This window comes from Tursiops truncatus, chromosome 1, assembly GCF_011762595.2.
Source record: "Tursiops truncatus isolate mTurTru1 chromosome 1, mTurTru1.mat.Y, whole genome shotgun sequence".
NCBI classification, from domain to species: Eukaryota; Metazoa; Chordata; class Mammalia; order Artiodactyla; family Delphinidae; genus Tursiops; species Tursiops truncatus.
Window position 1 is genome coordinate 176056567 of NC_047034.1, and position 14554 is coordinate 176071120.

General features: G+C 38.1%; 1 protein-coding gene and 1 non-coding gene across 11 annotated transcripts in view; one reads left to right on the forward strand and one right to left on the reverse strand.

Moving 5' to 3' along the window:
• The window catches only part of KIF1B (kinesin family member 1B), a 154690-nt gene that overhangs the window by 127385 nt on the left and 12751 nt on the right, over positions 1–14554 (reverse strand). For 9 of the 10 annotated variants that reach the window (XR_012328077.1, XM_073796220.1, XM_033843487.2 and 6 more), the window contains exon 2: positions 11896–12076. Coding sequence is in view for 8 of the 10 variants with exons in the window: in XM_073796220.1 (XP_073652321.1) it covers positions 11896–12001 (106 nt within the window). In the remaining 2 variants the exon portion in view is untranslated. Of the gene's footprint in view, positions 1–11895; positions 12077–14554 lie in introns of those variants that run through there. The other variant, XM_073796226.1, reaches the window with a different exon arrangement.
• Positions 10395–10496, forward strand: LOC117309770 (U6 spliceosomal RNA). Its single transcript, XR_004524067.1, has one exon. It is a non-coding gene; the product is annotated as a U6 spliceosomal RNA (small nuclear RNA).

Sequence of the window (14554 nt, forward strand, 5' to 3'; positions counted from 1 at the left end):
TAAAACTCCTAGAAGAGATCATAGGCAAAACATTCTCTGACATAAATCATAGCAATGTTTCCTTAGGTCAGTCTCCCAAGGCAATAGAAACAAAAGCAAAAATAAACAAATGGGACCTAATCAAACTTAAAAGTTTTTGCACAGCAAAGGAAACCATAAACAAAACGAAAAGACAACCTATAGACTGGGAGAAAATATTTGCAAACGATGCAACCGACAAGGGATTAATTTCCAAAATATACAAATAGCTCATACAACTCAATAACAAAAAAACAAACAACCCAATCCAAAAATGGGCAGAAGACCTAAATAGACATTTCTCCAAAGACATACAGATGGCCAAAAGGCACATGAAAAGATGTTCAATATCACTATTAGAGAAATGCAACTCAAAACTATAATGAGGTATCACCTCACACCAGTCAGATCATCCATCATTAAAAAGTCTACAAATAGTAAATGCTGGAGAGGGTGTGGAGAAAAGGGAACCCTCGTACATCGTTGGTGGGAATGTAAATTGGTACAGCCACTGTGGAAAACAGTATGGAAGTTCCTTTGAAAACTAAAAATATAGTTGCCATATGATCTAGCAATCCCACTCCTGGGCATTATCTGGAGAAAACTCTAATTCAGAAAGATACATGCATCCCTATGTTCATAGCAGCACTATTTACAACAGCCAAGACATGGAAGCAACCTAAGTGTCCATCAACAGATGAATGGATAAAAGATGTGGTATGTATATACACACACACACACACACACACACACACACAATGGAAGGCTACTCAGCCATAAAAAAAAAAAAGAAATAATGCCATTTGCTGCAACATGGATGGACCTAGAGATATCATTCTAAGTGAAGCCAGAAAGAGAAAGACAAATACCATATGATATCACTTATATGTGGAATCTAAAATACGACACAAATGTACTTATTTACAAAACAGACTCACAGACATGGCAAACAAACTTATGGTTACCAAAGTGGAAAAGGTGTGGGGGAGGGATAAATGAGGAGTTTGGGATTGGCAGATACAAAAAAAAGAATGAGGGCTCTGGAGCCAGACAGCACCAGTTCATTTTCTAGTTCTCTCAATCCTAGATGTGTGACCCCAGGCAAGTTAGCCAGTATTTATGCCCTCATCTGTGAAATGGGGAAAATAAGAGTATCTGCCATAGGACTGTTGTGAGGATTACATGAGTTAAAGTCTGTAAGCGTCTAATTGTGGCTGGCATAGCTTAAGTGTTTATTATTGTTGTCTTGTCGTTACCTACTAATCGCAGTGGTTTTCCCCCAACTAAAAGGCAATTTACTTTAAAAAGTAAAAGCTGATTTTGTTTTCCCCTTCACCCATTCTGCCTTCTCAATTTTATTCACAGTTACAAAAGGAACTCTAGTATCAGACCAGAACAATGTCACAGGGAAACAGCAATTGTAGTTAAATCATTTCCTCTTTACGTAGCTTCTGCTAATTCTGGCAGTACAGTTTTCTGTTCTGCCAAAACAAAAGAGGCTTCCCAGACATTCCCCACCTTTCCTGGCCCTGCCCCTCAGTTATTTAGATACCTCTCCTAATACCTTCATAATGGTCATCACACTGCTTTGATTACTTATCTCTAAGATGAAACTAAAAACACTCTGAGCCCCTGGTGGCCTCCCAGCCTATTTTTGCTGAGTTAACAAAAATCTAATTTCCCACATATGCCCTCAAAAACCTAATTTCATATTTCTTATTCTTACCACCTATATGAACAAAGCACTCATCCCTAAACAGTACAACCAAGAACAGTTTTTAGCCCACTAGAAATGTTTGTTCATAAAATAAGCACATTGTTGATATACTACAAAAAATTAAGTCTGTGAACACCAACTTCGCCTACTATAAAATCGGCACGAGTAGCCCCTCTCGCGGTCTCTCTAACCACACTCCAGACTTTGTGAGCTCCCACTGCAAGTGCTTCACACTTCACTGGGCAACTACCAAAAGCTATCAGCACTGTGTTGTTGGCACAGACTTTCAAAAATGAACTCCAAAACAACCCTTGAGAATTGCAAAGAAGGCATTTAAAACAAACAAACAAACAAACAAAACTGGGCATGGTTGCTTTCCCCTTTGAAAAAAGCAACAAATGTACATATAAAGGCCACATGAAGTACAGTCTGGATTTAATCAAGGCAACCTCAAAAGACTAAAACAGTAAGATGCAAAGCAGCAGGTTTCCTACAAGATTTTTTTCAGTCTTCTCTCTTGGCCGTTTCAGAATCCAGATGTGAAAACAACTTATTTAGGTAATTGAAGAAGTTTGAATTATACACTATAATAAAAAGCAGTTCCAAACACACAATACCAAAGGCCCCCTCCTTTAGTGACAGGTTCAACTGTTTCTGCCTATACATTTATATTCCCATTGAAAATAATGATTTAGGTACCAAAACTAACCACAAAAAACAATTTCACAAATAACTTTCAAATACCATCCTACGCGGACACCCAATTCCATTTGATCCTCACAACAACCTAGGAATAGAGAGCTGGGTAGGCATTAGCAACATCTCCATTTAATAAATGGAGAGGCTAAGGCTCAAGTATTTGATAACAGAGGATGAGCTAAATAATGTATGATTCATAACTACCATGCAGCCACTAAAATCATGTTCCTGAAGACTACTTTAGACTTGGGAATATTTACCCACTGCATTACTAAGGGAAAGACCAAGGAGGCTACAGAGGTTTGGCAAAGGGAGAAGGGAGGTCCCTGCACAGACTTCAGCTTTTGTTCTGAGTGAAATGGGAACCATCTGAGAGTTTAGAGCAAAAAAGTAATCTGACTGCCATTGTAAAAGGATGGCGAACAGATTACTAGAGGGCAAGGGCTGAAGCAAGGAGACTTGTAAGGAGGCTACTGTAGGTGGTGGCAGTAAAGGAGGTGGAAAGTAAGATTCTGGGTATACTCTAAGGCAGAGCCTACAGGGCTTTATGATGGATAGAGGATAAGAGAGAGAGTCAAGGATGTTTTACGATTTTTGCCCTGAGCAACTACAAAGGTAGAGTTGCCTTTAACTGAGTTGAGGGAGAATGCAGGGGAGCAAGAATTCAAGAGGATATATCAGATATTCAGTTTTGGACATTCCAAGTTTAAGATGTTTATTTAGACAAGCAGGTAAGAGGTGCCAGATAGATGGCTGCATAAACTGCCTTCTAAAAACAATTCCTGGGACTTCCCTGGTGGTCCAGTGGCTAAAATTCCGTGCTCCCAATGCAGGGGGCCCGGGTTTGATCCCTGGTCAGGGAACCAGATCCCGCATGCCGCAACTAAGACCCGGTGCAGCCAAATAAATAATTTTTTTAATAAATAGGTAAAAAATAAAAACAATTCCTTCCCCACTTGTGAGGGGCTTACTTTTTTTTTTTTTTTTTTTTTTTTGCAGTACGCGGGTCTCTCACTGTTGTGGCCTCTCCCGTTGCGGAGCACAGGCTCCGGACGCGCAGGCTCAGCGGCCATGGCTCACGGGCCCAGCCGCTCCGCGGCATGTGGGATCTTCCTGGACCAGGGCACGAACACGTGTCCCCTGCATCGGCAGGCGGACTCTCAACCACTGCGCCACCAGGGAAGCCCAGAGGGTTTACATTCTTTACAGCAGTCCTAAGAAGTGGTTTTAAGGCTCAAGTGTCTGATAATGGGTGATGAGCTAAATAAATTATGGTTCATAAATCCAACAGAATACTATATAATCATTAAAATCATGATCTTGAAGAATACTTTAAAAAATGTGCTCAGGGGGCTTTCCTGGTGGCACAGTGGTTGAGAGTCCGCCTGCCGATGCAGGGGACACGGGTTCGTGCCCCGGTCCAGGAAGATCCCACATGCCGCGGAGCGGCTGGGCCCGCGAGCCATGGGCGCTGAGCCTGTGCGTCCGGAGCCTGTGCTCTGCAACGGGAGAGGCCACAACAGTGAGAGGCCTGCATACCGCAAAAAAAAAAAAAAAAATGTGCTCAATAAGTTAATGGTAAATGAATTTATCTCATCTAGAAGAGGGTGCAATCTAATGTCCTTCTTTAAGACCATAAACTTTATCCCAGTAGAAGAAAAACGTAAGGAACAGAGAGGGATACATTCCAGAATGTCAGCTTAGTTAAGGTGCCATATGAGAAGTCATTAAATACCAAGGAAAATTGTGAGAAGGCCACTGACAGTGCAAGATCTGGACCTTCCCTTTATCAACCCATTCCAAAGTCATTCTAAAGGACAAAATTGGTTTCAATCAATTCCAACTGAGTAAACATAGTATCATTTCAGGGGCACCTTTATTTCCCCACCCCAGCACACATACACAGACCCCTCTCATTGCTATAGCTTCAAGTCCTGATTACAGGAAAAGTGTTTTGTGTCAAAATTTTTTAAAAGTTTAATGCCACGGGTACCCAAGCTGATTTCAATATATTTTACTGAACTCTTCTTCCTGTGCTGTAAAAGCCTCTTCACCTTCTTGTTGCTTATCTTCCTACATTCCAGTGACTAAATGAGTGTCATTTAACCAAGGTGGACATGTAAGCATTCCTCTCTTTGGAAAAAGAAGTCAAAAAGTGGTTCGAGGGCTTCCCTGGTGGCGCAGTCGTTGAGAGTCTGCCTGCCGATGCAGGGGACGCGGGTTCGTGCCCCGGTCCGGGAAGATCCTACATGCCGCGGAGCAGCTGGGCCCGTGAGCCATGGCCACTGAACCTGCGCGTCCGGAGCCTGTGCTCTGCGACGGGAGAGGCCACAACAGTGAGAGGCCCACATAACGCAAAAAAAAAAAAAAAAGTGGTTCGAAGGTTTCAGAAAGAGGGGACAGGAGGCAAATTTCGTGGACTTGTGCTTATCATATGGTATGCCCTGGTCACTGGTCTAAATAGGCCTGGGTGCACAGCATCTCAATTTGCAAGATTAAGACTGTTTTTTCCCTTTGCTTTTATGTTTTTTTAATTAAATGTTTAGTAGATATACTTATAAAATATATGTAGAGTTTAAACAGCAACAATAAACAAAACCCCAGGTACCCACCAGCGCATTACAGAACATGACTCTCACCTCTGTAGCTCCACTGTATGACCCTCCCAGATTTCTTTGCCCACCATCTCTCCACTGAGGCCTGCAGAATTTTGTCATTATTGCCTTACTTTTCTTCATAGTTTTACCCTTTGTCTTTTTATGGAGTAAAGAATGCAGAGAACAGTTTTGTATGTTCTTAAATTTATATAAATAAAATACATCAACTGCTTTTCCAACTTGCTTATATAGCTACAGTTTATGATTTCCGTGTGTGTGTGTGTGTGTGTGTGTATACGCAGTAATTCCTCTCTTCTTTGCTATGTACTATTATGTAAATATACCATGATTTATTTATCCATTCCCCTGCTGATGGATACTGGGGGTTATTTCCAGTTTTGGACTCTAAGAAAAATAGTGCTGTTAGGAGTTTAAATGCCAAAACATTCAGCAGTTTTAGTGACTCTCAGTGAAATTCATGACATTGGTAGAGGTTACTGAGAGATGAATGACTTGGGCATGAGTGAGATACACAGTTCACCAAATGAATCTTAACGAAGGGTAGGTAAAAAACAAAACAAAAAACTGCACATTGCATCTCTATGGTTAGAGCACACGGTGTCGAGGTGAAGAAGTAGTAGCTGAAAAGCTGTCCTTATCCCACTCCTCCAGCCACACTGTGAAGCACTTTGGGTGTTGTATTATGGAGTTTACACCTTAGTCTGACCTAATCATGTCCTGGCTTATCCTGAAAAGACTTAAGCAGATATTTTCATGCTAGGCTAGTGCTTCTTAAACCTTTTTGGGGACAGAGCTCTCTTTAAAACGTGCTGAAGCCGGGACTACCCTGGTGGCACAGTGGTTAAGAATCCACCTGCCAATGCAGGGGACACGGGTTCGAGCCCTGGTTCGGGAAGATCCCACATGCCGCGGAGCAACTAAGCCCGTGTGCCACAACTACTGAGCCTGTGCTCTAGAGCCCACGAGCCAAAACTGCTCAAGCCCTTGAGGCTAGAGCCAATGCCCCGTAACGAGAGAAGCCACCGCAATGAGAAGCCCGCGCACCGCAACCAAGACTGGGCCCCGCTCACCACAACTGGAGAAAGCCCGCACACAGCAACGAAGACCCAACACAGCCAAAATTAAAAAAATTTTAAATGTACTGAAGCCAAGACATGGAAGCAACCTAAATGTCCATCAACAGACGGATGGATAAAGAATATGAAAAAGAATATATATGTAACACAACACTGTAAATCAACTACACTTCAATAAAAAATATATGTATGAATTTTAAAAATCATATTGAATGTGATTACCGTCTCCCTAGGAATATGCATGAAACATATTTTGCATATAATTTCAAAGGGCTCCCATATTGATAGACACTCAGAAGTCTAACCATAGACGCCAGTAAAAGAAACTCAGACTACAATGCAAGTGCGAATTAGGTAACACTAAAGAGAGAAGAAAACTAAAGACTAACAAGAAAAGACTGAAATACATAATTACACAGATGCTAACCATTTAACCTAATTGGAACAACAACAATAAAAATCCATCAAAATGCAGCAGTAGGCTGCAGTAAAGAGGTAAAAATGGAGGTAACTTTTCTTGCCCTCTTATTTTCCAGAATGTTCACAAAGATAGTTTATATGCATTTACATTTATTTTCATGTAGCTATATTAATTTATGCTAGAAAAAACATACAGATTTATAAGAATTCCTTTCAAAAGTCTTCCTTTCCAAACTCCATTTTGTCCCTGTGTTCCCCCATCCCAAATTTTCATTAATGGACATGAAGTCATTCTTTGTACCAGCTGTGATGTGCAGCATTTGGTTTAGAAATGCACAAGTGCGAATGAAAGAGCCTTTTAAAATATACAATGTAAGCAATTAGCAGAAAAAACAACAACAACAGGATTTCTTTTATCCCACTTAATACCTGGGCATAGGGAAAAAAAAAAAGATCCTAAACTAAGGAAGATTAATAAAAATATGAAGGAGACTTACCAAAGGATTAGAGACTGATTCCTATGGTTAAAGACAAAGCAAAAGATCACAATTTAATCACCAGAAGGAATGTGTGAGAACTTACTGTTTTTCAGAGGGGAATTTATGCAGTTTCAAAGTCTCCAGATTTACACACATAACGTAACCATAAATGTGAGCAGAGCATTAATTTTGTCCCATTTTCCTTTTTTAAAGTAATTAGACAATAAAAAATGCTTCCAAAGTGGGAGAAACTTGGAATATAATGGGATATTATTAAACAAAGCTATTTGTATGCACTCTGGTCTCCCAAATCTCAAGACAGTAACATTTGTCTGTGCCATAGAAAACACTCCCTCTGAGACCAGAAAGGGCTTGAATAAAACTGCCACTACTCAGTTTTCAAATCTAGCACATTCCCTAAAGTACTCTTCACCACCCTCTTCTACTTTTTCATGAGACCTTATGGCAGGAACATTCCATTGCATTCCGTCTGCAATCAGCCATAATCCCTGTGAGCAGAGTCCAGGCCAGCTTGCCAGCATAGCAGTCTTTTAATGCAGCTAACACATGTGGCTACAGAAAGTTCATTTCAGTTTTTCCAACAATTCTAGGTTCAAAATCCATGCTCTATCCCAATCTTAAGCCCAATTTTTTAAAAACAAGCCATTAATACTTTCTAAACATAACAAGTTGGCTCACTTAAAATCTCTCAAAAGTTATTTGGATTACATATTAGTCAAATTACTAAAAAACTGCCGTATAAAATTGTAAACAGAAATAGAAAACAGCAGAAAACTGAAAACGCCAAAATTCTAGAGGAAAAAGTCTCCGATACAATTAGCTAATTAGCTTTCCAAAAACAAACACCTTTCAAAGAAACCAAAATTACCCCAAACTTTCTGAACCATGACAAAGCATTCAGCTAGAAAACTAACACTACTTTTTCTAAGGCTGATTCATCTAATGAGGACTTTTGTTTCAGGAGGCTAATATTATTTTAAAAGTCACAAATTTCTCCTGGTGAATGTTTAAGCGAAGAGGCAATGTGTTATAGCCAGATGAGGCTAGGAGTACCAATCTAGATATAACACTAATAAGTCCTAATAAGCTACAATTCTGAAACTTTCCCCAAACATATGGGATGTTTAGTTTAATCCTCAAGGTCAAGTTGAAATACCCTCCGATCATCTATGAATTTTACATGTGCCCTTTGCCAAACTCACATCTGCACTTTTTTAAAACCCTTTTTTATGGCAAGTATCACTTTGATCATTTTTACTTTATATTGAGGTTATTTTGGTATGTCTTGTCTCCCCTACCACAAACTTTAACTCCTTAAGGGCAGGGTCCTAAGGTACATGCAACTCTGTGATCCCTAGAGACTCACATTACAGCAGACTCTCAAAATAGGAAGAAAAAGACATAGGGCAAGACAGAGCAGAGCCACTCAGCCTGCTGTCTAGAAAGGTTGTAGACAAAATATGATGGAAAAATCATTGGTAGTTCAGCACTGTGCTTAAGGTGGTCCACAGACTGGTTTTCGTAGTACTAGTACAATAAGCCCAGGCCTGGTCTAACCATATTAATTACTTCTAATAAAAACCAGGCATCTCTTCATTAATATTTCCTCAAAAGACATAAATATTTTCAGTAATTCTGGAGAGATCTTTGGGGAAAATAAACAAGAATGAGTAAATAGAACTTAGCATCCTCCCAAACTCCAAAATTTATGGCCCTATCCTTAGAAAATGTTCAACTAGGAATCTTATTTTCTTCTTCAGTTTGCTGTCTACTACAAGTGAAGACATCTGAAATCCTTCATTCAGAATGAATATCACATTTGGATAATTTTACTTTTTTCCCCTAACCTGACATTATTTTCTATACAATCAAAATAATAAGGTCAGAAAGAGAGCCACATATCTTAGATACAATGAGGTCTAACATTTTTTTTTATTAGCCATCAATAATCTCAGTGAGCTCTTAATCCAGATGATCAAACACTAGCAGTCAGAAAATTAAGCAGACCCAGATCCATTTCACATAACTATCCAGAACTATAGAAAATCTTAATTTTGCTACACACTCTAATAGTTTTATTCTCCTGAATAGTCAATAGATTAGTTTTTTTTATATTGGTTTAGTACTTAGCATACCATTATACATATAGTAGATACTTGTTAATAAAATCCTATTAACTTATATGGATATTCTCTCATGTTAAAATCTCAAAAAGAAAAAAAAAACATCTTTTACAAGATATAAACATGAATAGTTTTACTCAGGTGTTTAAAATATACAATGCAGGGGACTTCCCTGGTGGCACAGTGGTTAGGACTCTGTGCTCCCAATGTGGGGTACCCGGGTTCGATGCCAGCTCAGGGAACTAGATCCCACATGCATGCCGCAACTAAGAGTTCGCATGCCACAACTAAGGAGCCAGAGAGCCGCAACTAAGGAGCCAGTGAGCCACAACTAAGGAGCCCACCTGCCACAACTAAGGAACCAGCGAGCTACAACTAAGGAGCCTGCCTGCCGCAACTAAGACCTGGTGCAACCAAATAAATTAATTAATTTTAAAAAAATAAAATATACAATGCAGTCAAGACTGTAAAATAAGTTACTATTATACCTTACCACTAATTAAAAGGAAAAAAACTACCTTAGAAAAAGATAATCCTGTTTAAACTATCTCTTGAAGGAAATCTAACACACGTTACTTCTAGGGAGAGGAACTGGTTGACTACGTGATGGGGTGACAGGAATGTTTGTACTGTACACTCTTTGTACATTTTGGATTTCATACCCTCTGAATGTTTTACCTATTCACAAAAATAAATCAAAACTGGGGTGAAATTAACGTAATGCTATTTGACCTTGACAATGAATATAAACTTATAACCCATTTAAGATGTGGGCATTCTAAAATGATCTGTCATCAAGAAAAAATGTTAATATTATTCTTTGTACTAATAAACATTTTCCATTTATTTTTATTATATGATAAAGTGATTTTTGCATTCGTGGATATGGCCTTTTAATACTCACTTTCTCCTTAAAAGTTTTTAGTTTAAGATTTCCAACCCTATAAAGAAAGTAGCAACACCCCAACCATTAATGAAAATCCATCTCCATGACACTGGGGATTCCTGGATAGTTCAACATGCAAAACAGAGAAAAGTATTTCTTTCTGGAATCAATTCTGGCTCCTGATCCAGGATTTCCTAACGTCCGCACTTTAGAAGAACTTGTGATACACACCATCATATTTAGAGGCAACACCAGCAGTCAAAAATGCCTCCATACTAAGTTATAGTTAAATGCATTTTTCAGGAAGAAACAAGGGGCTCAATAATCAGGTTTTAGTGTGCTCACTTCAGCAGCACCTATACTAAAACTGGAACGATACAGAGAAGCTTAGCAAGGCCCCATGCAAGTTTTTAGTTATACTGTGTAAAACTTAATTCTTAAAATGAAACACAAATGATAACATAGCTTGAATGAGTGACATTTAGGAATATAAACATTTGTTAGAGAACAATACTGAATTTTGCATCTCTTTTTACAATTATTCATAGGATATATAATTCATAGAATCACTGGCACAACTGACAAAGAAATGTAAAGCACAAACAGTGGTACAGCAGTTTAGACTCCTACTTTTCAATCTTTTTTTAAAAAATAAAATGTTGTGAGTCCTATTTAGCAAGTTCAGAAAAGTATGTAAGCAACAGAAGGTTCAAAGTTGTATATGAGGAATCTATATCAAAAAATAAACGGCGAACTCACAGTAACAGAGAATGATAGCTGAGGAGTGGGGGAAAAAAGGAGATTCTGATCAAAGGGTACAAACTTTCAGTTATAAGATAAGTTCTGGAGACCTAATGTGCAGCATGGTGACTATGGTTAATAATGATGTACTGTCTATGTAAAATTTGCTGAGAGAGTAGATCTCAAGTGTTCTTACCACAAAATAAAAGGCAACTATGAGACATGATGGATATATTAGATTTTGCTAATCATTTCACAATGTATAAACATATCAAAGCACCACACTGTAGACCTTAAATATATATAGTTTTATTTCCCACTGGGAGAATCCTCTACACAAAACACTGGCCCGCAAATAGATGACATCAGCATGTTTCCTCAACAACTCAACATTAACTTGTATCTATCTGAAAGAACAACAATTCAGCTTCATCACAAAGTTATAGGTTTTAAAACAGTAGAACCTACATCTATTTTAAGTAATAGTTTGCCTACAGATCCATATCAAGTAACTAATTCAAGTACCAAAAACCCCTTCAATTTTGAAGGGGCTTCAAATGAGCTTCAGTCATTTTTCACCTAAGCAACTATATAGGGAAACAAGCTAGGAAGCAATGACTGAAAATTTTTAGTAATAACTTACAAGTTTACTATCTGTTTTAGCTATATCTGTTGTTCAACTCAAAGAACCATTGTAAGGAAGCAGAGTAAGTGTGAAGACCATCTTGGCAAGCTCAAGTGCTTTTAAAATCAAGAAAGCAAAGTAATCTCGGAGGCTCAACAGGTATATTTCACAGCATCATTTACTAAAAATCACTGCTTACACCTTTACTATCCTTAAGATTTCAACTTAATAACACTAACTAAATTCGTTCAGTTCTCTAGGGACTTCTCAATTGTAAAGAAGAAAATAAATAGTCCATATTTAAATATGCTACAGCAAATATCACAGGGGAAAAACATTCAATGGATCATTCAGAACAGCAAAGTTCAAAGTGTTAATAGCCAAATGTTCATTTATTCTGATCACGGCAAGCAGGAAAAGGGGGAAGGATAGGAAAATGAGACAGAGTTGATAGAACACAACATGAACTCACTGGTTGAGTTGCCCTGCATCTGAATGATGCACTTGGATTCTTTGCTGGTCTCTCGAGAATTGAAGGGCCGCACACGGACAGCCACCTTCACTGAGGCTCCCGACATTCTGATGGTCTTGTTATATATATGCAGTCCAGAAATAAAGAATCAAATCTTCTTATGAAATTATGTTCAAGTTTCCTTTAAAAAAGAAAAAATGATTCATACAAGATAGTCAGAATTAAAGAAAGCATGGGATAACTTGAGCATACGAGCCATTATCTTAGTACTATTTGTTTCCATTTCTAAAAACCTCATCCCTTTTCTTCCCTATAAATCTTATATTCTCAACCGTAAATTATCAGATAGAAAATAAAGACTGTGATTTGTTTTCCTGTTCCATTATCTCTTTACCATGCCTAAAAAGTCCCTAGACTTAATAATAAAAAATTTAACTGCAAAGTAACAAACGTCTTCCTTGCTCTCTGTTTTTCTGGATCAGTCTTCAATAATATATGAAAAAAACCCAAAATGTTTATTTGTTAAAGAGGGTTCCTTACACAAGTAACTTGCCATCTGCAAAACAACTTATTACTTGTCTTTAAAGAAATGCACTGAACTTTTTATATCTTCATTTCAGTTTGAAACATCCAGTTACATGATGTATATTTAAACAGCAAAAGGACAAAGATAAGCTCTAGCTAGCTTCTTTAACTATAGATATCCTGGGATTCCTTTAACTTCTATGAACCCTTTCATATGTATCTCATTTGGCCCTTACAACCATCCTGTACAATAAGCAGAGGTTTCAGAAGACCCAAGTTCTATCCTCTGACTCACGGCAGAATCAAATCACTATATTTCACTTTTGAATGAAGCCACAGGGAAAAATGTGAACATTTTTTAGAGGAATAGTTTCCCTCCCAACAGAACAAAACGAACACTATTCTGTGAAAATAACCCACATAAGTAATTTCCACAAGAAACAACAGATCTCAATCTGTACTCTATCCGTTACATAAACATCTTCAAGAAGAACTGAACAAAAGAAAAAACTAAGAAAGAAAAATACTTATGGGTCCAATTACCAGGGAACTCCAACAGAACTTAAACCTGTCCAATTTTTTTCCACATAATTAAGTAAAGGTTAGGAATGCTAACCTCCAGCTGAACAACTACTAATTCTTTCCACAGGAAAAGGCAAAAATAAATACTCTATCTTATTTTCTAACAGCACTATCACTATTTGAAATGCTTGTTTTTTGGACCATGTCTATTGTCTGTCTCTCACACCACCACCAGAATGCTCAGAGACCTTGTTTGCCAGCACTTAAAACAGTATCTGATGAAAGAGCTCACTACATGTTTGCTGAAGGACTGAGTTAATGAATTATATTTCCCAATTGTGAGAATCATCTGTTCAAGTCCTCTACCTGGTTTACTGACTTTTTTAATTTGTGTTTCAAATGATTACAGTATTTATTGATATTAATCTTTTTATATTTGCTGCAATGTTTTTTCCAGTCTGTTTCACATTTTATTTTACAATAAACAGATGGTTCTTTTTTTAATACATCAAACATTTATTTTAATCACATTTATTAAATGAAAGCTTAGAGTTATTAACCCTTCCAGTCGATACAGCATGACCTATAGTCAATAGTTGAATACTTTGCCAAAAGAGAGTGAATGAAGCATTTGCAAAAAGCAAGACACACAACACATTTCAACCCCCCCGAGTCCACTTTAATATACAGCCATCATCTCAACACTCAGTATGTCCCATTATCTTCTCCCCGAAATGAGCAACCTCTGCCAATCTTCCCATTTCTATCTGGACCCATACCATAAATCTTAGAGTCATCTTTGCTTCCTTCTCTTTGAATCCTTTCATTAGTGCTAACATTATTAATGAAATACCATATGAAAACTTTTAAAACATAAATTTCCATTCTTCTATCCCCTCCTTCCTCTCATTTCCATTGCCCTAACCTTAATCCATGTCCTTACTACCTCATGCCTAGGGCACTTGCAATAAAGAAACTAATCTTTGAGCTTTTAGATTTAATCCAATAGTCCTTAAATGGGGGGAGAGGAGCAGGATTTGCACAAAACAATCACACAGGGGTCTTTTGAAAAGCAAATGAGCCTAGCCACCCCCCTTTTGAGATAGGGCCCAGGCATGGGTTGTTTTGTTTTATTCATTTTCTAAAGATTATGTTGTAAACCTCCAGCTGAGAACTCTACTCAACTGCTTAACCCTACTGCAATATTAACCCTTCTAAAGCATGACTTTCTTTTTTTTTAAAGACTACATCTTTTTTTTTTTTTTTTTTTACTTATTTATTTTGGCCGCGCCACGCGGCATGTAGGATCCTAGTTCCCAAACCAGGGATTGAACCCGCGCCGCCTACATTGGAAGTGCGGAGTCTTATAAATCACTGGACCACCAGGGAAGCCCCCTAAAGCATGACTTTCAATTTCACTTCCAAACCCAAGAACCTTTTCTTACTCCCCAGCACTTACAAGATCAGTCAAGGTACTCTGTATTCTAGTCAAGCTCCTTTACTATTCCACACACGTTCTTTCACACCTTCTAACAATTTCCCCCCTACAACAGATCTATGAATCTTCATTTTCTCCTCTACTTGATGGCCCAGCTCCAGTCTTAACTCTTCT